At 40.7% G+C, this 26,719-nt stretch overlaps 1 protein-coding gene across 1 annotated transcript; it reads left to right on the forward strand.

The window, feature by feature from the left end:
* slc12a4 (solute carrier family 12 member 4) lies at window positions 1–26,572 on the forward strand. The gene is made up of 24 exons (XM_034220830.1): window positions 1–300; window positions 13,777–13,874; window positions 13,960–14,091; window positions 14,453–14,599; window positions 15,083–15,137; window positions 15,551–15,681; window positions 15,817–16,058; window positions 16,934–17,148; window positions 17,501–17,665; window positions 17,999–18,097; window positions 18,202–18,259; window positions 18,803–18,977; window positions 19,265–19,383; window positions 20,257–20,355; window positions 20,484–20,603; window positions 20,758–20,862; window positions 22,143–22,311; window positions 23,243–23,438; window positions 23,899–24,068; window positions 24,281–24,412; window positions 24,699–24,806; window positions 25,025–25,212; window positions 25,397–25,530; window positions 25,647–26,572. The coding sequence occupies exons 1-24, from the start codon at window positions 174–176 to the stop codon at window positions 25,736–25,738; spliced, it is 3,276 nt and encodes a 1,091-aa protein (XP_034076721.1). The 5' UTR covers window positions 1–173; the 3' UTR covers window positions 25,739–26,572.
* The last annotated feature ends 147 nt before the right edge of the window (window positions 26,573–26,719 follow it).

A 26,719-nucleotide genomic window follows, 5' to 3' on the forward strand; every position in this document is an offset into this window, starting at 1 on the left:
ACCAAAAGCTCAGGAGGGGCTGTCCTGTGGGCGGGGTGTATGATAATAGCCTCTAGAGGAAGTGAGCGCAGTGTAGTGGAATGTTTGCCATTAGTGGGAGTTGAACTGAGGCTAACAGCTAGCCTGCTATGTTGAGCTGCTGATCTGGAGACGCAGAGGACAGTGATGAAAACATGCCTCACTTCACTGTGGTACCGGTGAAGGATCAAGCTCAGGACAGATATGACAGCCTAGAGGGGATCAACTGGGTGGATTACAGGCACACTGGGCAGGATCATCAGGACACTGTCAGCTCTGATGGTGAGTACATCACTTTTACTCAGTTTTTACCTAAGCTTTGACACAACATGACTACTTTTGATGTTAAAAGTTGATACAAAATGCCCTTTAAGTAATACTTGATGAGTTTTGCCAAAGCATGGGATAACCCTGCGTTGTCCACTCTGAACAGCTGATTGTATGGTTACCATGGCAATTCTCCAGAGCCAGAAAGCAGTTCTTCCTACAGCAGTTTTTGACAGCTCACTTTGAGTAAAGTAAAAACAGTATGTCATGTTGGGAGCACTTTTTCCAACATGTAAACGTCTTTTTTAATGAAATGCCAGGACATACAGTATGAGTAAGAAAGCCACAACAATGAAAGGGGTGAGAACCGTGGGGGGGGGAAACACCACAGGGCTGGGACTGTTTGAGGGGGGGCCCGGTACCTCCGCAGCAAGAAAAGGCCTCAAGTGCTTCTTTGCACAAAAGATGGAGCTCGCTTTGTGCCAGGGGAGGGTTTCCTTTCACTAAGATTGGCTGCTCAACAATGTAGGAGCAGATTTCTCCCTCCTCACTTGTCCTTCTTCGCAGCTTGTCTCTCACTGTCACTCACTTGTTTCTTCACTGTATAAGCATGTAGAGAGAGGAGGGGGGGCAATCCCAGACAGAAGAGAAAGGGAGGACAGAGGGAAGACAAGGAGACAAGGAGTGAAGGCTTTGTTTGGGTAGGATTAACAGAGAGCAGCACTGATTTGTGTGGGCTGGGAGTGAATCAACGACGGGAACAACGTTTTTTAATAAAAGACACACATGGGTGCGGCCGTCCAATGAAGCACCCACGCTTTGCTGAGTGCCCAGAAGGCCATGCTGGGATGAAACCCACAAACTGACTGGCCACCCACTTATACTACCTTAACACGTCATGCTGACTGTGAGCTCCCTACAACAGAATAACACAGGAAGTGACCAGGATTCAAGGCTTACGACTCATACAAGTAGTTGTTACTGTGTGAATGTGCCTGTAGTGTTTGAGAGACATTATGTGTACAGGGATGGGATCTGTGTCTGTGTGGATAATAATGAATGCACGTGGAAGCATGTGGAAGAAAACTAGCCATGCAGATGAGGAGATCTAGGTAAAGTGAGCCACCCGGATCAGATACACTGGTGTTTGAAGCGTATCAAGAAGGATGTTGAACTAGCTGTCTGTGTGTTTATTGCTGGAATGCATGGAAGTTACCCTTCAGAGGCAAATCTCAAACAGCAGGAACTCAAGATAGTAGCCTGGTGTTAAAAAATGTGATTTAAGTCTTAAAAAGTAGTGGAATGAATGTTGTCGAAGCAGGACTCTGTAGAAGGAAAAGCAGATGTCCTGAAATAACCCCCTGTTTTATGGTTGCGTTTCGCACTTACTTGTTGCTGACTCCCTGCTGTCATAATTCTCTTTAAACCAACCGAGGAGAGCTTCCTGAGAACAACATCAACAACTATTAAACGTAGTGGGTAGCTGAGAGGATGAGTATATGTTGGACAGTTTGAGCAACAGGAGGAGAAGAAGAGCAGGGAAGTGAGACTGTGAGGAATGATGTGATGGAGCAAATGTTACACAGTGTGTTAGCATTACGTTCAAAACACACGTGGGAAATAAACAGAAACAGCTACTCAAGTCAATGTTTTTGTTTTTTATAAGAGCGTTATGCCAGACCTCTGCACAATTTAAAAAAGAAATTGGTTTTAGTTTTGAGAAACAATAGTAGAACTTGGTAAGACTTACTTTTAATTGTAGTCTTGTAGTACGTACATGTTTAGTATTTTTCCAACTTGAGTTCAACATGCCGCATTATGAAATATTCAGGCAGTTAAAAGTTGGGTGGGATTGTTTTTGCTGTGGTAATACCATTTTAAAGAGCCTGCGTGTTCTGGATGATTTCACCATGGGAGTGGTGGGCTTGGGTTTGGGTCTCCAGTGTGACGTCTGCAGCTCGGAGGAAGTGACACAGTGCGAGTCTGTTTCTGCCTGAGAGCTGGGCTCTGTTCAGCAGGACAGGATCAACACTGTGCTCATTGTAGCTGTGCCCTCCTGAGCAGAGCAACTTGGAAAGTTTGTTGCTGAGACTTGCACTTCTGAGTTTTTTTAAAGGCTGCATATTGGATTGTTGTTTGTTTGGAACATGACCTTTCCCAAGCCGGAATTGCCTCCAGTTGTTTTACCAAGAGCTGGTTGATATCTTGTTAGCTTCATTTGCAGATGGTAAAAGTAACAACGAATATAATCTTTTAAAGTCTATAAAAGTTTCTGTTGTGATGAGTGCTTTTGCTTTTTCGACTTGGAAATAATTGAAAGAAATGTGGAAAGAAATTTGTGGCAAATTAATGATTTAATAAGAGTTTAAAAAGAGAGAAATTAAAAGTAGGTGAGCAAGAGACACACGTTTCTCTTCTTCAGCACTGCCTGTAAAACTGTACAGTTTCCAGTCTGAGATTATGTGAAATAAAATCCCATGAACTAAATATAGCTAACTTGCTAGAGAAAGTACTGTTAACATAACACATTACATTGAAATACAATGTATATACCTACATTTAACTTGTATAGGCCCCTCTATGATTATAACAGAGTCATTTGACCCATTGTTTTGATAAGTTAATAAGCATTTTCTTTCCTTCATTGTTATTGTAAAAAACTAAATGTGCAGCTGTCTAAATACTGTACAGTAACCATGTTGTGCAAGTATGTCTCTGGCTTTTATTGGCCTCAAATAAAACAGGTGCTGAGAAACCTAATAAGTGGCTGAATTGGAGATTGTTGTTTGGATACCCCTTATCTAATGAAAGATATTACTGTCCTACTGTCTGGGGAACTACTCGGATAAACTTAGAAAGATAAACGCACTGTGTGGAGCTGATGACAAAGTTGGAACAAATTCAGATAACCACACAATGTGTTTTACACAGCCCTTCACAACTTTAAGTTTACGCCTTTGAAATACTTGTCAGAGATGTTAAAGAAGATTGTGCTTTAAATAACGGATTTGACACGCATCATTTCCTATGATACACTATCTCGCCATCCAATCATCTGCCATCTCTGTTCCATCTGCTCATTCACATCAAAGTGACAACGGCAGAGCAGCAGACAATGTTTCTCCAGTCATTCCTAAGGATCTCCTATCAAGCAAATGCCTTCAGTGTTTTCCTCTACCCTCTCACTTTAACACCAAACAGATCAATGCAAAAATAGATACAGTACTACAGATGAAAGCATAGATAGTTTACATTACATTACATTACATTGCATTTTATCCAAAGCGACTTACAATAAGTGCGTTCGACCAACAAAATACAAACTTGAAGAAAACAGAATCATATAAGTACATCAGGTTTCAACGAGCTAAAACATTTCAAGTGCTACTCAACTGGCTTTAGGTAAGCCAGTCCTTTATTAGTATATAAGTGCTTTATTAATAGTTCTATCGCTCGAAGTGGAGTCGAAAGAGATGAGTTTTCAGTCTGCGCCGGAAGGTGTGTAAGCTATCTGCTGTCCTGATGTCAATGGGGAGCTCATTCCACCATTTTGGAGCCAGGATAGCAAACCCACGTGTTTTTGCTGATGGGAACTTGGGTCCCCTTCGCAGCGAGGGTGCAGCGAGCTGTTTGGCTGATGCAGAGCGTAGTGCACGTGCTGGGGTGTACGGTTTAACCATGTCCTGGATGTAGGAAGGGCCAGATCCATTCGCAGCATGGTACGCAAGTACCATTGTCTTGAAGTGGATTCTAGCAGTTACCGGAAGCCAGTGAAGGGAGCGGAGGAGCGGCGTGGTGTGGGAGAATTTAGGAAGGTTGAAAACCAGACGAGCCGCTGCATTCTGGATGAGCTGCAGAGGTCGGATGGCACATGCAGGTAGACCAGCCAGGAGGGAGTTGCAGTAGTCTAGGCGTGAGATGACGAGAGCCTGGACCAGAAGCTGCGTCGCTTTCTGGGTCAGCTGGGGACGTATCTTCCTGATGTTGTAAAGCGTGTATCTGCAGTAGCGGGTTGTAGCAGCTATGTTTGCAGTGAAGGACAGGTTGTTATCTAGGGTCACACCCAGATTCCTTGCAGTCTGAGTCGGGGAAACAACAGAGGTGCCGATGTTGATTGTTAGGTCAAGAGTGGGACAATCTTTTCCCGGGAGGAAGAGCAGCTCAGTCTTGTCAAGGTTGAGCTTGAGGTGGTGAGCAGACATCCACTGAGAGATGTCAGCTAGACAAGCAGAGATGCGTGCGACGACCTGGGTCTCTGAGCGGGGATAGGACATAATTAATTGGGTGTCGTCAGCGTAGCAGTGGTATGAAAAACCATGCGGGCTAATGACTGATCCGAGCGAGTTTGTGTACAAGGAGAAGAGGAGGGGACCAAGAACAGAGCCCTGAGGGACCCCTGTAGTTAATTGACAAGGGTCGGACTCCGAGTTTAGAGTCTGAATGATTCACACTGTGGCTTTCTGTGGTGCAAGTTATGGACATTATCAGGATCCAGTACATGAGAAATGTTCAGACAATTCTGTTAAATAAGATAAGGAAAATGTTTCTTTCGTGATTGCAGGCAAATTCTAGCTATTCAAATTAAGCAGGCAAACAGGTTTGTTAGCAGATCTGACAAGGGAAACATTAAAGAAGAAGTTACTTCAAGAAAAGCAGCATGTCAGGGTTTGAGTTTTTGTGTTAATAGTTTCTTGTTTTATTTTGAAATGTTTTCCCTCTTTGTGTCTTTTATTGTTTTAATTCCTGTCTTTTAAGTAAACCCCTGGGTGTTTCTCAATGTCGAGGACGCTTCCTTGGTAGGACAAGTCCCTCCGAGTCAGGGGGTGTTTCTCAATGTCGAGGACGCTTCCTTGGTAGGACAAGTCCCTCAGAGTCAGGGGGTGTTTCTCAATGTCGAGGACGCTTCCTTGGTAGGACAAGTCCCTCCGAGTCAGGGGGTGTTTCTCAATGTCGAGGACGCTTCCTTGGTAGGACAAGTCCCTCCGAGTCAGGGGGTGTTTCTTAATGTCGAGGACGCTTCCTTGGTAGGACAAGTCCCTCCGAGTCAGGTCCTTCAGAAGCGATGCAAGAATCCTTCCTAGCCTCGGAAAACGAAGAATGGTGGAACAGGGTGTTTCTCAATGTCGAGGACGCTTCCTTGGTAGCACATGTCTTCCGAGTCACTTGCTTCAGAAGCGAGGCAAGAATCCTTCCTAGCCTCGGAAAACGAAGAATGGTGGAACAGGCTAACAGGTGTGCAGGTGTGCGTCATATGCGAGGCCCCGCCTAAAATTGAGCGCGATTTCCGCCAAAGATTTGGATATTGGTCCGTGCGCAAAGCATTGTGGGGATTTTAAGACCACGGAGTCTACACATGTGCAGCCTCGACATTTCCCGCAACGAAGTACGCCGGCCTCGGGAGAATTCCAAGTATGTTGGACATTGGAACAGTCCTTCGGTGGGACTCGATGACGTAGCATCCTTGAAATAGTGGCTCTGGAGCAGCCTTCCTCGACATTGAGAAGCACCCACTGATTGTCTGATTTTGTTCACCCGTTGCCCTCTCCAGCTGTATCTTGTCTTTCTGATAAGTCTTGTGAGTATAGTCTTGTCATCCCTTGTCAGTTTGTCGTCGTTCCCATAATTGTCCCTGTTGGATTTTTCCAGATCCTACCTCTTGATCCCCGGTTGGTAAATGTTTAGTTTTTATCAGTTTCTCTTTGTTATCAGCTCTTTTTTTCAATTAAAACTCACTTTTTGTTGAGAATACTTGATTTCTTATTTTATACTGCTCTTGGGTCCACCTTCCTGCCTAAGCATGACAGCAACAGGAGCTTCTTCATTGCATTTCTAAGAGCCAGCATCTAAATTGTATGTTACTTTGTCCTTCTTGAGTTTTATTATTAGACATAAAAGTAGGAGTAAATGAGAAATGACTTTTACAACAGTCTTGGTTGGACGTCTTATAGTAATACATAGTAACTTTGTTTTCATTAGCTACAATGGGACTCAACCCCCATTCTTAAAAATTGTGTCTGATTTATTTTGAACAAGGATAACACATATACTTACTTAACACCCAAGATATTTCTGAAGGCAGTTTTTTCGTTCACGCTGTCAGTCATCAAATTCACTAATACTTCCAACCTCCTCTTCGGACGTCACAGTATACAGTTTAATGAAGTACTGAATGTACTGAGGGATTAGCATCTTGTTGTTTACCTCCATGGCAGTGTGCTGTTTATGATATTACCATGGACATCACGTGTAAATAAACAAGGCAGTGGTTGTTCATCAATGCCTCACAGTTTATCACATGTAGAAAGTAAATGCTGAGTCTGCTGGAAATATACTGCTGAAACATTGTTAAGTGCATGTACATACCACACTTTGGGTGTGTTTGGTGGTTAGTTCTGCACCAATTTGCTTGCCTATTTAGTTAATTTGTGTCTTTTCAAAAGTCTATTGTACAATGCACCTCTTCTCGCCCACCTTTACCCCCCCGAGGTACTCAGGCTGAGCTGCCGTCCTGTTCTCCTCATTAGCACACATCAGAGATAATATGTTTTGCTGTACGGCTCAGCAGGTTAGCATTCCAGGGTTCAGATGCTGCTCTGCATGAAACACAGTCATTACAGCTAATGTCGGCCCATTGCTACAGCAGACATTATTCTGTGTAGTGCCACGGGCTAAGGAGGAGAACAAGTACAATGCTAAATAAAACATGCACAAATGTTCCAACAGGGACATGATTCATAGTTTTCAATATTCATTTGGAATAAATATACCTGCTGAGCATGTGTATTTGTATAACCTCCAGATTAGTATTTGCACACGTTGTTTTCCTTTTAAGGGCGCTGTCAATCAGTGCATTGTAAGGAGTTTAGGATGAACACAGTATAGAAGGTGTGCATCCCCTTGAATCATTATGAAATTACTACTTGGTTTACGATGGTTGAGAACATTTTCATGAACATATCTGCATATATTCTAATAAACAGTACATTATTTGACTTGACCTCTGCTATCATCAATGTAGGAGGATAGCTGCACTCAATTTAATGTTACTATTCGCAATTATGAGAAATACCACATCTAATGTTGTTGTATCCTGCGTCCACAGTGGTGCCCCATACTATAACATAATATTAGCAGTGTTATTTCTGTAGTGCAGGGGTGTCAAACTCAAGGCCCGGGGGCCAAATCCGGCCCTCAACTTCATTGCATGTGGCCCGCAAGAGCTTGCAAATAATATAATGTGTTTATTACACGGTTGAATGCCGCTTCACAGAAGCACGTTGTACATAAACTACATGTCCCACAATGCATCTCATTTTGTGAAATGCACACTGAACATTGCCCTAGACTTCTGCTTTCAGACGTAGTTAATTATGAAGTTCAATAATAGTTATTGTGCTTTTTATCTTGTTGTTAATTATTGTTTTTTTTATTTTACTCCTATTGTGTTATTTTATATTTGTTCCCTGCACTTTGGTCAACTGAGGTGGTTTTGAATGTGCTATATAAATAAATAAAGATTGAGATTGAAAGTTACAACCGGCCCTTTGAGTGCAACCATAATGCTATTGAGTTTGACCCCCCTGCTGTAGTGTATACACATGAAAACACATAATGAATCAAAGGTGTCATGTTTTTGTGAGCTTTTGGAAACCTCCTGTTCATGGACTGCCCCCCCCCCTCCCTTAGGGGAATTCATCCACAAAAAACACACCGGACGAAATAAAAAGGACAACTTAAAGAATGGTTGAGAAACAACCAGACGTGCACTCACCGCTAAATGCACTTTAACACAGGGGAATCTCCTCTTGCCACTTGATGCATCTCTTGTATCTTCTCTTGCACTTAATATGTGGTTGCTGTTATAGTGTACTGCCATGTGGTAAATACTTGTGTGTGCTGCTCGTGCTCTTTTTCATATCATGTATTTATTTGTTGCTATGTTTACAAATGTCATGTTCTTATATGTTGTATGTCAGGGACTACGGATGGAAATTAGCTCAAAGCTATAATCCGGCATATTTACACTTGAAGCATTATTGCTCTAAAGTGTTAATTAATGTACATTGTCCCTATTCAAATAAACGGTTAAATGAAATGAAATGAGTTGTTGATCTTATCATTCACATCCTGTTGGTAGAGCTCAATGAGTTTCTACATAGCAACACTCCATATATGACACATCAAAGTTGTATTAGTTTAGTTAGGATTGCTGGTTGGTTACAGCTGGTTGGAAAAGGTCAGAGTGGCTCTGTGTTGGAGGATCATTTTACAGGCCCAGACACATAAACAATGAGCTGAATACACTGCACAATAGAGCATACATTTCCTTTCATTAGTTGACCCGCTGCCAAGCAACAGTTGTATTATGTTTGCCCAACCCAGTGGCATAGTCACATGCTATGAAGGCATGCAGCTTATTAAAGTCGAGGGACCAAAGGATATGCACACAGTCCCTTTTTACAGCCTGTCTCTCTTTCACAAACACATGCACGCATTTCTCTCTACAGTAATGAACGGAGCAGTCTTGCCAACTATCTGCACAAAGTAGAGTTATACGCCCTACTACATTACTGCTCTGCCTCTTAGTGTTAAGTCTTGAGTGTTTATTAAAGAGGAAGTTTAATACTTAAGCAGAATAAGCTTATGGACAAGGTGGGATATTGTTTTCCATGACTAATCAGCTTTTTAAAAAGTTGAGAGACATTACGGTGAAGTTTCTTCCTGCCTTAGGGTCAGGTTAGGTTTTGAAGGCTACTTGATAATATCCCACAAGGACAATGCAAAATCAAATTCCTAATTTATGAAAAACTCTTCTACAGGATTGAAGGAGACACTTTCTGACAGTTGTTCAATCAGGAGAGACGGTTTTGATGTAAGAATACATATTTATTGCCAGGAATACACGAATGAATGTAATGGAGTTTTGGCGATTAGGCCCCGTTGTGCAGGAGTATCATTCGGGAGGGGAACACCGATCCGATGAAACCCCCGGGGTCTAGACACTGGTGGTGGTGAATGGATAGTTGGGTTCGGTCTGAAGGGGACGGGCTTAGCTTGACCCTGGATTCAGAGGGACAGGAGGTGAAAAAGGGGTGGAGGAGGGTTGCGTCGAGTCACCTGAAATGACAGGTGTCAGAGGGGAGAGCAGATTTAAAAGGGTTAGCGGAGCGCTATGATAGGTTTGTGAGAATAGAGCGAAGTGATTGGTTAAGCTGGGGAGTGACGCCCCCGATCACTTATTGAGAGGAGAGAGAGTAGCCTAGTAACATAGCATAATAAATGAATGAGTAAAGAAGGTCTTCCTGGTTGAACTTGCGCTGAGCTTCATTTGTTAGACCTATAACAAATCATAAACAATATTGGTTTTGTCTTTGTAGACTTGCCCTGACATGTTGTTTTTTTGTTTCAATGTCATGTAGACCTACTTTGCACTCTGACAATACTTTGACAACGAAGAATCTTCCCTGAAAATTGATCTGGTTTTAAACAGACAACAAATAAAACCTAGACACATAGGCAGCCTGTCAACACATTTGCTTTTGTCATTCACTATATTGGTTTTAATATAGGTATAGCTATAATTGAGAGCATGGTAAATTGAATCAAAGGATGCCTACACTTAAGAGCTGCTTCCAATCTTATGGCAATTATAAACACTCAAAGTGCTTATAGTTCATGCTTTTTTAAATATTTGCAGTATTACCATTTAAGTTAAAATATGTGGGAACTAAACAGTAGCAGATCCTTAAGTAAATATTCTTGACTGCATGTACAGTTGCAAGAAAAAGTATGTGAACCCTTTGGATTCTCCACACATAGCGTTGTGTGTTCCTTCCAAACAACTGAACTTTGGTTTCATCTGTCCACAGAATATTTTGCCAGTAGTGCTGTGGAACATCCAGGTGCTCTTTTGCAAACTTCAAACGTGCAGCAATGATTTTCTGGACAGCAGTGGCTTCCTCCGTGGTGTCCTCCCATGAACTCCATTCTTGTTCAGTGTTTTACGTATCGTAGATTCGTCAACAGAGATGTTAGCATGTGCCAGAGATTTCTTTAAGTCTCTAGCTGACACTCTAGGATTCTTCTTCACCTCATTGAGCATTCTGCGCTGTGCTCTTGCAGTCATCTTTACAGGACGGCCACTCCTAGGGAGAGTAGCAACAGTGCTGAACTTTCTCCATTTATAGACAATTTGTCTTACCGTGGACTGATGACCATCAAGGCTTTTAGAGATACTTTTGTAACCCTTTCCAGCTTTATGCAAGTCAACCATTCTTAATCGTAGGTCTTCTGAGAGCTCTTTTGTGCTCTCATGGTTCACATCTGGCAATGCTTCTTAAGAATAGCAAATTCAAAACTGGTGTGTATTTTTTATAGGGCAGGGCAGCTTTAACCAACACCTCCAATCTCGTCTCATTGATTGGACTCCAGGTTGGCTGACTCCTGACTCCAGCTCTTGAAGAAGTCTTTAGCCTAGGGGTTCACATACTTTTTCCACCCTGCACTGTGAATGTTTACATGGTGTGTTCAATAAAACATGAAAACATATAATTGTTTGTGTGGTATTAGTTTAAGCAGACTGTGTTTGTCTATTGTTGTGACCTAGATGAAGATCAGAACACATTTTATGACCAACTTGTGCAGAAATCCAGGTAATTCCAAAGGGTTCACATACTTTTTCTTGCAACTGTATGTAGCATCTCCACGGTGTTGTTATAAAAGCAGTGTTTATTTTACTATGTCGGAGTAAATAGAACTCCGCTAAGAATCCCCCCCAAAAAAAGATCTAAACAGAGTTAGAGGAACTAAAAAAGAAAAGTAGAAGTCGTGACCCTCCCTGATTTACTGCTCTGCCTTGGTTCACCCTTGTGTGAATGTGTCAGTTCTTCAGCACAGGCATCTTTGATCTTCTGGCAGCCAGACGGGGGAGGCACAGGTGACATGTCAGTGCACGTTGCTATAAAGCCTCTGTTTTGTTTCGGGGCACACAGCATGACTCTTATGTGCCTTCATAACAGGCAACTTTAAACTTTAATCTTTTTAATTAGACATTTAAGGTGAGGTTATTAACAACAGATCCCCGCTGTCTCCTGTTTTGCAGGTTCTGAAATAGACTGAGCCGGAAGCTGAACTATTTTGGGTTTAATATCAGGATCTAGTAATGATTGAGTAAAATGTCCTGTGGAAACCTTTTAAAACATAGTGTATTCTTTGGCTAATTGTAGGGCAAAGAAAACATCCTCTATCTCCTTCACACAGTAGTTTCCCCTCATTGCTGCTTCAAACACTTTGTTGTGTTTTTATCCCGTGCCACTGACAGCAAGATGACACTAGAGGACAGTGTTGGCAATGTTTTATCTCATCTTGTCTCCACCATAACTCTGATCCTGCTCTGTGGTTGTAGGGATTAAAGAGAGTAGTCAGACCATTGGGAGTTTAGCCTTCATGCTCCAGATGATTAACTCATTTTCTTCTGGTATTTGCACCCTTTAGACATTTTTTACATAAACATTTCTTTCATAGAGACCTGGAACATCAGGTTATTTGTTTCAAAATGACACTGCAAATAATGATTAATATTGATTAATCTGCAGATAATGTCCAATTTGTATCTATTTGTTTAGCCTAAAATATTGAAAAATATCCACATCAATTCCTAAAGCCTTAGGTCAAATATCTTTAAATATCTCCTTTTGTCAGTACATCACCCAAATATACTGAATATGATATTAAACCTAGCAAATCTCCTTTAAAATACAGGCTTAAAATATTATTTTCTGCCTTTAAAAAACAAATTACTTCAACAACAATACAATGATTATCAAACTAGTTAGCAATGACCTTCTGTCAATAAGCTAATTAATAAGACACATACTTGTTGCAGCTCTTCATACAAGGCATTGTTTTAGCTTTTTGCTATATTCTTGGAATAATGGCATGGGGAAAAAACATTTGAAGGATGATATATCCAATATATCAAAACTGAACGTGAATACATGTAATACTACAGATGCTGTAATACTGCACTTTTTGGAGATACCTTCAACCCAACCCAAGGCTCTTGTATCCCTATGAGCCGACCTGTGCTCTGCATGTGTTTGTTAGTCAGGAAGTTACTACAGTACCCTACGCTGCCCACCTCTCACCCCCCTCACCATGCACCATGTGTTAGATCAGGCCCCTGATGGAGTATCACCCTGGGTGACCGAGTGTCCCGGATAGTAATCGACAATTCCCCAGGCTCGAGCTCAGAGTCCTGCTGCAGTTTGCACACCGCTCATAACTATGCTCACCCACAGAGACAGCAGCAGTGGGACACAGAACACAGGTGAGTGCAGAGCAGCATTCAACCTCAACCACTTACAGCAAAGCTTAGACATCTTCATCACTGTTGAGATTATTTTCTATGTCATGCTCACTTGGTAAATTGGCAGACTTTTTGCTGGAGGATTAATCTGGGTTTTAAAGATGCCTCTGTCAAAGTTTACATGCTCTAATAACCACAGCGTAGGTTATTTCTCGGTAATGAGGTGCGTGCCTGTGTGTGTTATAAGATCTGCACTCTGCGTGCAATAATCGCCGCAGGCAGTGTGTTCTCCTCTGCTTGATTCTTTCTTCAAAAGCAGAAGTTAATGAGTAAAATCTAATTATATGGCTGTTTATCTGCGGACACTGCTTATAGTGGATCTGTGCTGCTTTTGGCCTTTCTCTGCAGCTTCTCAGCATGGGTTGTGTTTTCTACTACATGAAGATTATGAATATGTTGAAGTTATACTAATGTATATTTACAAGCATTGCAATGAAGACACTGTATTTGGTATAGAAAAATACATTGCATTTTTCTACTTACATTTTTTTAATTGCTGCACAGGAAATAATGCTGGGCTTAATTAATATCTCGACAATGCCACATCAAATCCTTTTTTTAACTTTTCATTTATCTTTTGCTTGTCTTAACAGTACTTTAGAAGGTTTGTGATCCAAATTGGATGACATTGATTAAAACCACAACTGTTTTATTATACAGTGTGTGCACCAATAATATTCATCTCTGTTGACCCATTGTATATTTGGACTAAATATAACTTCAAGGACAATATTTCACGTTGCACAACATGTGAAAGAATCAAAGTGACTGTGGCTTTTAATTGTGACACTTTAAGCCCAGTCATCGTAACTCCATAGTTTTACATTAATGACATTCATATTTTATGTAAACATAAAGTCTTGTTGTTACAGTAAATACTAATCCTCCCAGTTTAACGCAGATATTTTTGCAGATTTCTATGAACTTTATTTAAAATCATATCTCATTGTGTCATATCAGTGGATCACAATGATTTGCTGTTGCAGTTGCAGTGCATGATTTATCAGGATGCCTCCAATATATCTCAAAGAACAAGTATTTGCAGAGAAATATTGTTTGGTTGATATTCCCCAGTATATTATAGGTTGTATAGGCCTTATGTCTTGTTTTCCTTTCTCTAACAGGACATGGGAATCATAAAGAAGACAGACCATTTCTCAACAGTGCTGATGCTGCAAGCAAGAATAATGACTTCTATGACAGGAACCTGGCTTTGTTTGAGGTCTGTTACTTTCCCCCATATGTATTTAAGATGTTCCACTTGCACCAAACTCATTCATACAATCTCCCTTCTTTTCCTCCTCCAGGAAGAGCTGGACATCCGGCCGAAGGTCTCGTCTCTGCTCAGCCGCCTGGTCAGCTACACCAACATCACCCAGGGGGCGAAGGAGCACGAGGACGAGGAGAGCGCTGGGGCCTCGCGCAGGAAGACCCCCAAGGTCAGGACACAGCCGAGGAACACTAGGCCCCACTGTTTTTCTATCACTCAGTCTATGGATGTTTAGAAACATTATCCTTCACCTCTTGCTCTCTCCCTGCCTCGCTATCCAAGTTTTAGATTTGTATTAAGAGTTGTTGATTGATTGCTTATGGCTTTGCACGCTCTGCACTCACACGGTGGCTGTGGGAGACCTGAATGCATGCAAAGAGCTGATGATAACATGATTGAATGACCTTTAAAAAAGTACATCAATCAATACAAGTGATCAATACACTTGATTCCTGAAATGTCATGGTCAATATTCTGCCCTCTCACTCTCCATCTCTATCTCTTTACCCCTCCCTCTTTCTCTCTGTCAGACTCCCAACATGGGCACTCTGATGGGAGTCTACCTGCCGTGTCTCCAGAACATCTTTGGTGTCATCCTCTTCCTACGACTGACGTGGATTGTAGGGATGGCTGGCATCATGCAGTCACTCCTGATCGTGCTCATGTGCTGCTCTTGTGTTAGTATTCACACACACACACACCACACACACACACACACACACACACACACACACACACACACACACACACACACACACACACACACACACACACACACACACACACACACACACACACACACACAACTGTACAGACCAACACACACACACGCTGGGTTGATTCCCCCAACAATGTGGGCCAGCCTTTGCTAAACCAGTCAATAGGATCCCCATGGTTAAAGAGGAAGCAGCAATTATTTAAGCCAAATAATGCCCCCTTGACCTGTATGTTTTCTTTAGTCAGTGCTTCCATTACCTTTCATACTCAACAAATAGCTTACTGTGGTCTTATTAACTTTAGGCTTCATATGCTAAATCTTTAGAGACATGATTTCTTGGAGGGAAGCTGTGCTTAATGTCAATTTTAATATTGGATATTTACTGAATACCTACAAGTTCCCAAGCCTTTTCCATATCACTTATATTTTCTTTCCTCTGTAGACAATGCTCACGGCCATATCAATGAGTGCCATTGCTACGAATGGTGTTGTTCCAGGTAATTCAAAATCTCTCTTTGGTACATAGCACTCAGAAATGTTTTGGCTAATTTGAAACCAATGCAGTAGCAGGGGTTTGACTTGTTAAAAGCTAATGTACTTATACAGGACTCTTGGTTCTTTGAGTTTGAAAACGTCATGTAAAAAGAGAGCGCCATTAGCATAAATGTATCCAGCAAAATGCCGACGTCCGCACTATAAATGCCATGTTTTAGACAAGCTAGTAGACATTAACTGCTTTGTAAGACATTTCTATTTGGACCTGTATACTTACTGTATCTCCATACTGCTTGGCATAGATGTAGAAGTTACATTTGAAATTACGTTTGTATCCACTTGGGGGCAGCAGAGATTTATCGTTGAATCCACTGCATGTATTTCCAGTAACTCTCTGTGTGTTTTGCTGTTGTAGCTGGAGGGGCATACTTCATGATCTCACGCTCCCTCGGCCCTGAGTTTGGAGGAGCTGTGGGTCTGTGCTTCTACTTGGGCACCACCTTTGCCTCTGCCATGTACATATTGGGGGCCGTCGAAATCTTCTTGGTCAGTTTGCTTAAATATTAATGTGTGGTTACATTACTCACATTGGTAGGCTTCAAAATGATTTCCAAACACTATTTTATATGTGTTTTTATTTTATACATGCAGTAACTGGACTGTAATTTATTTTCTCCTCAGAAATATCTGGTCCCCCAGGCGGCCATATTTCACGCCACAGACTCCCTTGGGGGTGACAGTGCCATGCTGAACAACATGCGAGTGTACGGCTCGATCTGCCTCAGTCTGATGGCTGTGGTGGTTTTTGTTGGAGTCAAATATGTCAACAAGCTGGCCTCTCTTTTCCTGGCCTGCGTCATTATCTCAATTGTCTCCATCTATGCCGGGGCATTAAAATCCATGACTCATCCCCCAGAGTTTACGTAAGTCTGCAAGGAGGGTTTGCTAATATAAACATGTGCCTTAACACAGGGGTCTCCAAACCTTTTTCACTGAGGGCCACATACAGAGAAACATACGGAGGGCTGGGACACATGTGACGTACAGCTCATACTGTATGTTAAGTTATAATTTAGCAAAATCAATCAAATCTAGCTAAATTATTCTTGATAATTGAAAATGCTTAAAGAAGAAAAGCAGCCGACAGCACAGCTCTCCATTAACAAGGTTACATTATTTTTGATTTCTTTACAAAAAATGTGGGTATTTCAGGCTTGGGCTTTTAGTAATATTCTAAGTAAGATTTGTTGGAAAATATTTTCAACTTTAATTGACTGAATTGATTGAAGCATTTGGCTTAGTAGCACATGAATACTGTGTAATATATGTGTACATATATATTTAAGAAGAACATTATAAGTGAAGTACATGTTTCAGATGTGTGCCATATTCTATTATACTTTTAGAATTTGCTGAGGGCCAATCTAAAATGGACCAATGGCTGTAGTTGGCTGTAGTTTGGACACCCCTACCTTAACAGAAAGTATTGTGAATTACGGGGACCTTAATATGGATGAAGTGTTTTCTATGGAAATTATATGGATTTGTTGGAGATGCTTTTTCAACCTGGATAAGTTATATAATTGTTTTAATTTTTATAAAAAATATTATTCAGTTATTAATATTATTTTTTAATATAATTGTCCTTATTATTATGGCGTTACTCTCCCACCAATTAAATGTTTCAGTCCAACAGTTTGACTATAACTTAGTTTGATAACCTTTCGACTATAATGAAGGTTTGGAGAAATGCTCCACGACCATAATCCCTGTATTTGTGTCCCTGTCCTGGCTGTAGGATCTGCATGCTGGGAAACAGGACTTTGGTGAGAGATCGCTTCGATGTGTGTGCTAAAACGGTGACAAAGGACAACATGACAGTGCCCAGCCAGCTGTGGGAGAGGTTCTGTCTGCCGGGGAACATGAGCAGCGCGCAGTGTGATGACTACTTCCTCCAGAACAATGTGACGGAGATACAGGGCATTCCTGGACTGGGCAGTGGGATTATTAAAGGTACATTTAGGGATTAAGGTATTAAAGTATAAAGCATGAGATGTTGATAGATAATGAATGTAACAACTCTCAACGTTGCAAGTATGTTAATCATTATTATAGACATCCAGATTAAGAAGTAAAATACAGTGTTGGGATGTATTCAAGATGAAGATGCATCCGTAACTTTATTGCATAAATGTTAAATGTAAATTTTAAGGATATCATTCAGTGGCAAATTCAAGCTGTTTTCTGGAAATCATACTGTTATAGTTTGCAATGTCCTGCATCATGAATAACATATGCATTATAAAATGATACTGTTTTCAAATGTAAGTGTGTCACCAATGTTTTAAATGTCTTCTGTTTTTAGAAAACATGTGGGGCGACTACCAAAGGAAGGGGGAGATCTTAGAGAAAGTGGGGCTAGAGTCAGTGGAGGTCCATGGTGCCACGGACAACTTTGGCATGTACGTGTCAGCAGACATCGCTACATCGTTCACGCTCCTGGTGGGGATCTTCTTCCCGTCTGCCACAGGTATTACAACGACATACAGAAAACCTTCACAAAGGTCTGTCATGACACAAACCTCAGTCTACATGCAGTATGAAACTGTAGATTGACTCTTTCCAAATGTGTTCAACAATCATTTTGAACTAAAGTGCCAGTTACCTGCTTGAACTTAAATCTATAATGTTTGAATTTGGATGCAACATTAAGCCATTAAATGCTATGTTATTACATTTTTTAACATAAGTAACTAGCACACAGTGAACTCAACTAGCTTAACCACTGATCCAGCCAGCAGGGAGCACAGTTAAACAGCTCTTACATTTCCTCTGTTTTCACTAACTGTATTTTGTCTTACAGGTATCATGGCAGGGTCCAACCGATCTGGAGATCTCCGGGACGCTCAAAAGTCCATCCCTGTGGGAACCATATTAGCCATTACTACTACTTCTCTTGTTTGTATCCTTTTTTTGACGATTACCCACAATAAATCAACAACTGTGTTCTTTCATAAACGATGCTAAAGTAGATGTATATGTGTGTCTCCTTGACCTCTTGTTCAGATATCAGTTCTGTGGTTCTGTTTGGTTCTTGTATTGAAGGAGTGGTCCTCAGGGACAAGTAAGTCGTTTGTTTACTGCACTATTGGGACATGCTGTAAGTGTAACCATATTGGGCATGTATGTTCCCCAGACTTCCTCCGAGTTTTGGGAAATGTAACAGCTATCAAAACACATCAGACTCAGGGACAGTTTTATCCCACAGGCTTTAAGACGATTAAATCCCTGAGCTCTGAATTGAATTATCTTATTTAGTATTTTTACAATCCACATCCATTCATATATTATAGCAATAAGCAGTATTTTATTAGACCTATCAGTACTTAGTAGTTTTACTGTTATATTCTATTCAATTTGTTATGTACATAGTTTACTCATTCCTGCATTTCACCTGCCATATTGTATAATTGTTACTGATTTATGTCTCTTATCTTTTTTATGTCTTATGTATTTTGTATGTTGAAATGTTGGGGGAGTCTGGGTCATAGGATTTTACTGCCAACAACTACACTGTGGCGTTTGTGTGTATGACAGCAGAGCTTGACTCTTGAATAAGTCATGTCAGTCTTATTCTTGGTCATATTCAGTCAGTCTGTTCTTGCAGGTTTGGGGACGCTGTTCACAAAACCTTGGTGGTGGGTACGCTCTCCTGGCCGTCTCCATGGGTTATTGTGATTGGCTCCTTCTTCTCCACGGTGGGCGCGGGCCTTCAGTCCCTCACCGGGGCGCCACGACTCCTGCAGGCTATCGCCAAGGACAACATCATTCCCTTCCTCCGGGTGAGACGTTGTTGTTGTTGTTGATACATTGTGCAACCCCGTCACATCCTCTGGAAAAATAGCTAATGTTGCAGCAAAACCATAATAGCTCCCATGGTCACATCTGTTTTATATTATTTACTAAACATACCATGATTTGGATATTCATGATAACATGTAAATTACTTACAGTGTGTCGGAAATGTGACTTGAAATTTGAATGGGATGCTTATTTGACTATGATGCAGTATCAAACATGAAGTGATTTGCATCGCTGTGTTTGAAGGTTTGGAATTTCTTGTTTTCAGGTGTTTGGTCACGGAAAGGCCAATGGAGAGCCAACATGGGCCTTACTGCTGACGGGCCTCATCGCTGAACTGGGCATCCTTATTGCCTCACTGGACATGGTGGCTCCTATCCTTTCCATGTAAGCTCACAATGGCAAAAATAGGACATTTTTATATATATTGTTTTTGTGATCACATTTTTATTGAGATTAATAAACAACCAAACGCACAACATTTTTTCTTTAAAATATTGTTTTAAAGGTACATACGAAAAAGAAAAATGTGACAACAGCAATTACAAAATATATAAAATGCAGAATACAGAATACATATGTAAGCTAAAAATAATAACAATAATACAGACAAACAGAAATAAAATAAAAACGAAATCAACCCTCCCTCCCAGACATATAAACACACACACACACACACACACACACACACACACACACACACACACACACACACACACACACACACACACCATGCATACATCACTTCAGGGGACATTACATTGACTTACATGCATTTCCTGGAGACTTATCCTAACCTTAACCATAACCAACACATGCCTAACCCTAACCCTTACCCTTAACCTTACCCTAACCCTAACCCTAAATCTAACCAAGTCTTCACCCTAAAATGAATGATTCCCCTCATGGGGACCTCCATTTTGTCCCCATAAGGGAGGCGAGTCCCCACACGTGACTATGTAAACAGATTTAGGTCCCCACAAGTATAGTAATGCTAGGCCACACACACACACACACACACACACACACACACACACACACACACACACCCACACACACACACACACACACACACACACACTCACAGGGTGTTAGCTGTTGGATGCCAGCACTCCATCAGCGCAATCACATTTATTTATCTAAGACATGTTGGGTGCATGAATTGCTTAATTTCTGTGTTTGGTTAATGCCAACTACACCATGGATGATGGATGATGGACTTCAAATGTGCTGTAAATTCTCCTTTTCTTCATTCAATAGGTTCTTCTTGATGTGCTATCTCTTTGTGAACTTAGCCTGTGCAGTTCAGACTCTTTTACGCACACCCAACTGGAGGCCAAGGTTCAAATATTACCACTGGTGAGTACCGGTGGATCCCCCCATACTTTGTAGAGAGTGGGGTCATATTTTGTTATCAGTCCTATGGGCTTGATGGTTTTCTTAGTATGCAAAAACATCACCTCAGGCTCTATGTGTCACATCCACAGGGCTCTGTCCTTCCTTGGCATGAGTATGTGTCTGGCTCTGATGTTCATCTCCTCCTGGTACTACGCTATTGTGGCCATGGTCATTGCTGGGATGATCTACAAATACATTGAGTTTCAAGGGTATGTATGATGACTTATTAGCATTTACACTTTTGTTTTGCTGCCCCATTAGAGTACATTCTTGCATGGGGCCATGATGGTTGTGTTTCTGTGTATCTGTAGTGGATGCACTTTTGTTCCTTATGTCTGTTTCTTGTCTCTCTTCCAACAACAGAGCAGAGAAGGAGTGGGGGGACGGTATAAGAGGACTTTCCCTCAGCGCAGCACGATACGCCCTGTTGAGACTGGAGGTTGGACCCCCGCACACCAAGAACTGGAGGTACAGCTAAACCTGCAAGAGGCACTCTCAATATGTACAGAAAACCCCATTGGACTGCATTTCTGAGAAGCCATATTGCAAGTTGTTTTCACACAGTGTTCGGTTATGAATACAGCTTATACACTATACATTTAACAGAATCATGCCACACTCTCTCCCTCTGACCACTGGCAAATAGTTCCCATTGTAATGACTGATCCCAGCTTGTGTGCAGACCATTTATTTTTTTAAATTCTAGATTAGAGAGAAGCTGTGAGTTTTATCAAAATCCTGTCAATTGCATTTGAGAAACGTGTTGCATCCAAATGGACAAAGCTCATAAAAAGTAGGTCTTCCACATCGGATAACAATGGCTCTACATAATTATGATAATGCCACACAAACAACATTTGAGATGTTTACCACCAGCTGTTGTCCATACTGACACGTACGTGCTATCTGTCAGTTATGAATTGACGGTCGTTTTAGGGAAGTTGACGTCTGAGGGAAGATTCCAAGCTCATTGTGATCATGCTAACTGGGAATTGTGATGCTGCACTTCCTCTTTTTTTATGGAACAACTGTAGTGAGGAAAGAAGAACATGTAGGCCAATAGATTTACATTTTAACATTCATTTTAATAATCATGTTCCTCCTACTCTTTGCAGACACAGTAATGTTATTTATTTTAAGTTTGCTATATACATTTGCTGGACATTTTATGTTTTGTTATTCTCGCTCTCACAATTTCATTTTTTTCAGACATGTTCTCAATAAAATTGTATCTAATCTCAATCTTATCCAAACAGAGCAGCCCAGTAAATAGTTTCTGGGTGATTCAGTGGTTTACAAAAATCCAGGTATCTAAAATGTGGCAGAACAGGGAGAGTTATTTTAGGTGTTAAATAGAAATATATACATTTGCATTTCTTTATTTCTGATGTCATTAGGACCTCATTCAAAGGGAAATGGTGTCTTCTAACTGCCATAGAATTAACAGTTATGTGTTAGCTGGATGTATAAACACATTTTCAAATATGTTCACCTTTATCCCACTTTATCGTTTACACTATGTGTTTTGAAAAGCAAATCACAGAAAATCTGCTTGACAATACAACTTGAAAGTGTCCAATTTGATCAAAATCAAAACTATTTTTGTATTAATGAACACAACGGCAACCGGTAAATAATGTGAATTTGTCTCAATAACACAATCTTTTAACAAGGATGCCCAAACACATCTGATTTGACACATTTGATCCAGGCCTTTGACTCATATTGACCTTCTTTGACACTTTCAGACCTCAGCTGCTGGTGCTGCTGAAGCTGGATGAAGACCTCCATGTGAAATACCCTCGTCTGCTCACCTTTGCCTCGCAGCTGAAGGCGGGAAAGGGTCTGACCATTGTGGGCTCGGTGGTCCAGGGCAACTTCCTGGAAAGCTATGGGGAAATGCAGGCAGCTGAGCAGGTAAATACTAGAAGGGGTGTGCTGCACGTGCTCCACACCGTTCTCTATTGTACTGTGCTGCTGACTGTGTTGCAGCTAATTGTTACAAATGACCACCTTTTGTAAATTGAAAAGCACAATGGAGCGAAGACATGCTTCAATGGGAATTTTCAATTTTTCAGATTTTTCTAGCATTTGTCACTTTAATCTAAGGACACGGCTGGAAACAGCTTGTGGTTGTAACTACAATATGGTGCCAATGATGCATTACAGTTCAAATAAGGGACATTTTTCATAATGTAATGTGTCTTGTAAAACCGTATACAAGTGAAGCAAATTAATAAGCATTTGCTTCTTCCTACTCCCTTTCGGACACATATGATTTTTTATTATTATTATTAATATGAAGACTTTTTTTGTTGAATATATAAATATTATCATGAATGTGGATACATACTGTATTTTAATTCTGTTTTTCACATTTGTTATTTGTTATTTTTTTAATCTGTACAGAAGCAAAGTTTGCTTCTGTTAATGGGACAACCACTGGGGAAATAAATCACTCATTAATTTACTTATAGCCAATATTCATGGATCTATCTATAGTTTGTGCTACACAGGGAATACTCAGGTATTTTGTTAATATTTTAACTTATGTGCAATGCATTGTTGACATGCTGCTGTAAAAAAACAATTTCCCAATTTGGGATGAATACAGTTATTTTAATCCAATCTAAAACCTTGTAATTTAATTTGAATTGATGAACCATGTTTTTTTTGTGCCATTTAAATCCATACAGGTTCCAATTTTAAGGCATGCACTTAAAGCTGTCAAACATATTAACTTTTTAATGTTTTTTTTTATAGCATTATGTAACAATTTTGTATGTCAACTGCTTATTTGGTCAATTCTTTATTTGTTATCATGGACATACGTTATTTTTTCTGCCAGGCCATTAAGCACATGATGGAGATTGAGCGGGTGAAGGGCTTCTGTCAGATCGTGGTGGCCTCTAAAGTGCGGGACGGTATAATGCACCTGATCCAGTCCTGTGGTCTGGGGGGCATGAAGCACAACACGGTGATGATGGGCTGGCCGTACGGCTGGAGGCAGAGCGAGGACCCTCGGGCCTGGAAGACTTTCATCAGTAAGAGTCTCACTGCAATACTGCTCACAACATGACACCTAAAACACTTAACAAGTATAACATGCTGTTGAATTAACACAAGCTTCACTCTTATAAACTTTAACTTATAAACAGTTTTGTTTTTGCCAATGCCTTTTATTAAATCAAATAACTATTTATATTTTAAACTGTATTATGCATTTTACATTTATTCTATTTTTAGCTTATTTCAATTTGTACTCTCTTGGCTTTTGAATGACTGTTTCTAAATGTATTTAAATGACATGTGATTTGTTTTCTTTACACTGCTGTTTTTACACTGCTATAAATCCTTTCGCATGGCCTTGTTGAATACGAAATGCGGATGTTATAATAGATTTTGTGTTAGTTTCCATTTGCTTGCACACAATGTACATTGTAGCTAAAGTAATTCATGCAGTACAGTTAATATCCATGCCTCCATGTTTCCTCCTCTCCTCAGACACAGTCCGCTGCACCACAGCTGCTCACCTCGCCCTGATGGTGCCCAAAAATGTGTCCTTCTACCCGAGCAACCATGAACGCTTCACAGATGGCAACATTGACGTTTGGTGGATCGTCCATGATGGCGGGATGCTAATGCTGCTGCCTTTCCTGCTCAAACTGCATAAAGTGAGACCTCAGCTATCTTTGAGCTACTTTGGAGTTCTAAAACCTTCAACACGTACATGCTCTCCTTGAATAGTCTTTGTTAGTTTTAGTTGTTTTCACTTTTCAAGATATTTCCACTTTTATTTCTGAAATATGTTTCTGTGAGTAATTATAGTCACACTCATTCCATTTTACCCATGGTCAAATACCACATGGTTGTATCTGTATTTTAGGTTTGGAGGAAATGCTGCATGCGCATCTTCACTGTGGCCCAGATGGAGGACAACAGCATCCAGATGAAGAAAGATCTGGCCACGTTCCTATACCAGCTGAGAATAGAGGCGGAAGTGGAGGTGGTGGAGATGGTGAGGATCTCTCTTACACACCCACTTCTCTGAATCCAAGTAAAGACTCGCATACGTCTTTTTATGGGAACAACAAGACCAGCATGAATTGAACTTGGTGATAAAATTGCAACTAAGACCAGATGCCCTTTGCCACAAACATGCTGGTGCTTAAAAAGAAAAATCACTGCTTGACATGAAAATGGATGTACTTAACTTCCGTGCTCACTCAATCCGTGTGCAACAGACACATAAAGTGTGATTAAGTTGCATTAACCACAATTATGTTTTGCATAATACACTTTAGCATGACAGCGACATCTCAGCATACACCTACGAGCGAACATTAATGATGGAGCAGAGGTCGCAGATGTTGAGACAAATGAGGCTGTCCAGTGCAGAAAGAGAAAGAGAGGTATGTTGTTTTTTATGTTCATTTCTAATATATTTCACAAATTCAAAAAACGTATCATGCATGATACGTAACTAACTCCTGAGCCTTCATTTTCTGATGTTGGGAATCATTTCGGAAATATCTTGCGCAATCCTGTGATGTACAATTCTATAAATAACTATTTAAGTCACGTACAGTTCATTGACAACTAGTCCATGTGTCATTCCCATGGCATGCAGGCCCAGCTGGTGAAGGACAGACACTCTTTGGTGCGAATGGGAAGTCTATACTCAGATGAGGAAGAGGAAGTGGTGGAGGCTCCTCCAGAGAAGGTTCAGATGACGTGGACAAGAGAGAAGTGTGAGGCTGAGAGGAGGAACAGGAAAAACGCACCTGAGAACTTCAGAGAACTCATGAGCCTCAAACCGTGAGTCGCTTTAGCATCACAACTGCCTCTCATTATAAAAGATGTAGTATTTAATGCCAACCTTTTACCTTGTTTTCACCTTTTGTCTTTGTTAGACCCAGTAAGATCTTGCTTTAAAATAGTCAGAAAAAGTTTGTTATTCGCACAAATCCATTCGGCTCTCCTTCTCTCCCCCTTGCTGCAGGGATCAGTCCAACGTGCGGCGAATGCACACGGCTGTGAAGCTGAACGAGGTGATCGTCAACAGGTCCCATGATGCTCGGTTAGTGCTGCTCAACATGCCGGGGCCACCTCGAGACACAGACGGAGATGAGAACTGTATCCTTCGCCAATATGATAAAAGTGTTCATGCTGAATTTCATAGAAGCTTTTTTAAGCTTCATAGAAAAAGTGGCTGCTGTTTGTCTGGTCTATTCCTTTAACGTGTCCCTCAGATATGGAGTTTCTGGAGGTGTTGACTGAAGGCTTGGAAAGAGTGCTGCTGGTCCGAGGCGGAGGTCGAGAAGTTATCACCATCTACTCATGATCAAGGGTTAGCTGCTACTCATCAGAATACATTCCACCTCTGGACAGGAGGCAGCAGCTGCTTTGCTGCCAAACATTTCTCAGTACAGGCATGAATTTGACTTTCATTGTGAAGTACCGATTTTTGAGTACAAAGGTTTTATTTAATTTTTGTAGAATATTGGGACACACTTGTTCACATATCTACCTGTTGCTCACGATCGCCATTCTTTACACATAAATCCTGTTTTTCTCAAACGGAAATCAATCATATTTATGTCACAAAGTCATCTTCATATCGATAATAATCCTTATTATCCTAATTAGAACACAAGTTGGAAGAATTGTTTAAATACTTTGCCAGATTTTTTATTCTGAAACAGCTCTTTGATTATCTTGGAAGCACAACTCTATTTATTTATTTATTTCTTCAACATGTCCCCACTGAGGTATTACATATGTTGCTGTGGATATTGAACGCAGTGCTTGACGTTGGTTGTGCTGTAAGGCAGAGATCATGAAACACGTTTTTGAAGAGTAATAATTTATGACTTTTTGTCGGAAAGATATTTGTGTTGTTGATATGAGAGATGTTTATGAATGACTTTTGAACTGTTGCGTTTTTACTTTTTTCAACAAACTTAAAAAGAATTTCAGATCACCAAGAGACCCTTTTTTGTTTAATGTGTATTTGTATTTTCTAAGAAGCTAAGTACGAGCAGTATTACAGACAAGCAGTCTAGAAATCAACTGTTTATTTTTATGTGGGCTAAACAATCAGTACAAGCCGAGTGTTTTATATGTAACAGATCAAGCATGACAATTAAGCAGATAATAAAAAATAAACCACACAATGCTAGGAATTCTACTGGTCTTCCCTTCACTTCAATAAATATCTCTTTTTCCAAGGAAAGCATTACATAGGATGGAGTTGATTATTCCACTTAAACCAATGTCCCTTGCCAGCAATATCAAACACAAGTACAGGCACGAGCAAAAATAA

The sequence above is a fragment of the Gymnodraco acuticeps genome, unplaced genomic scaffold (genome assembly GCF_902827175.1).
Source record: "Gymnodraco acuticeps unplaced genomic scaffold, fGymAcu1.1, whole genome shotgun sequence".
NCBI classification, from domain to species: Eukaryota; Metazoa; Chordata; class Actinopteri; order Perciformes; family Bathydraconidae; genus Gymnodraco; species Gymnodraco acuticeps.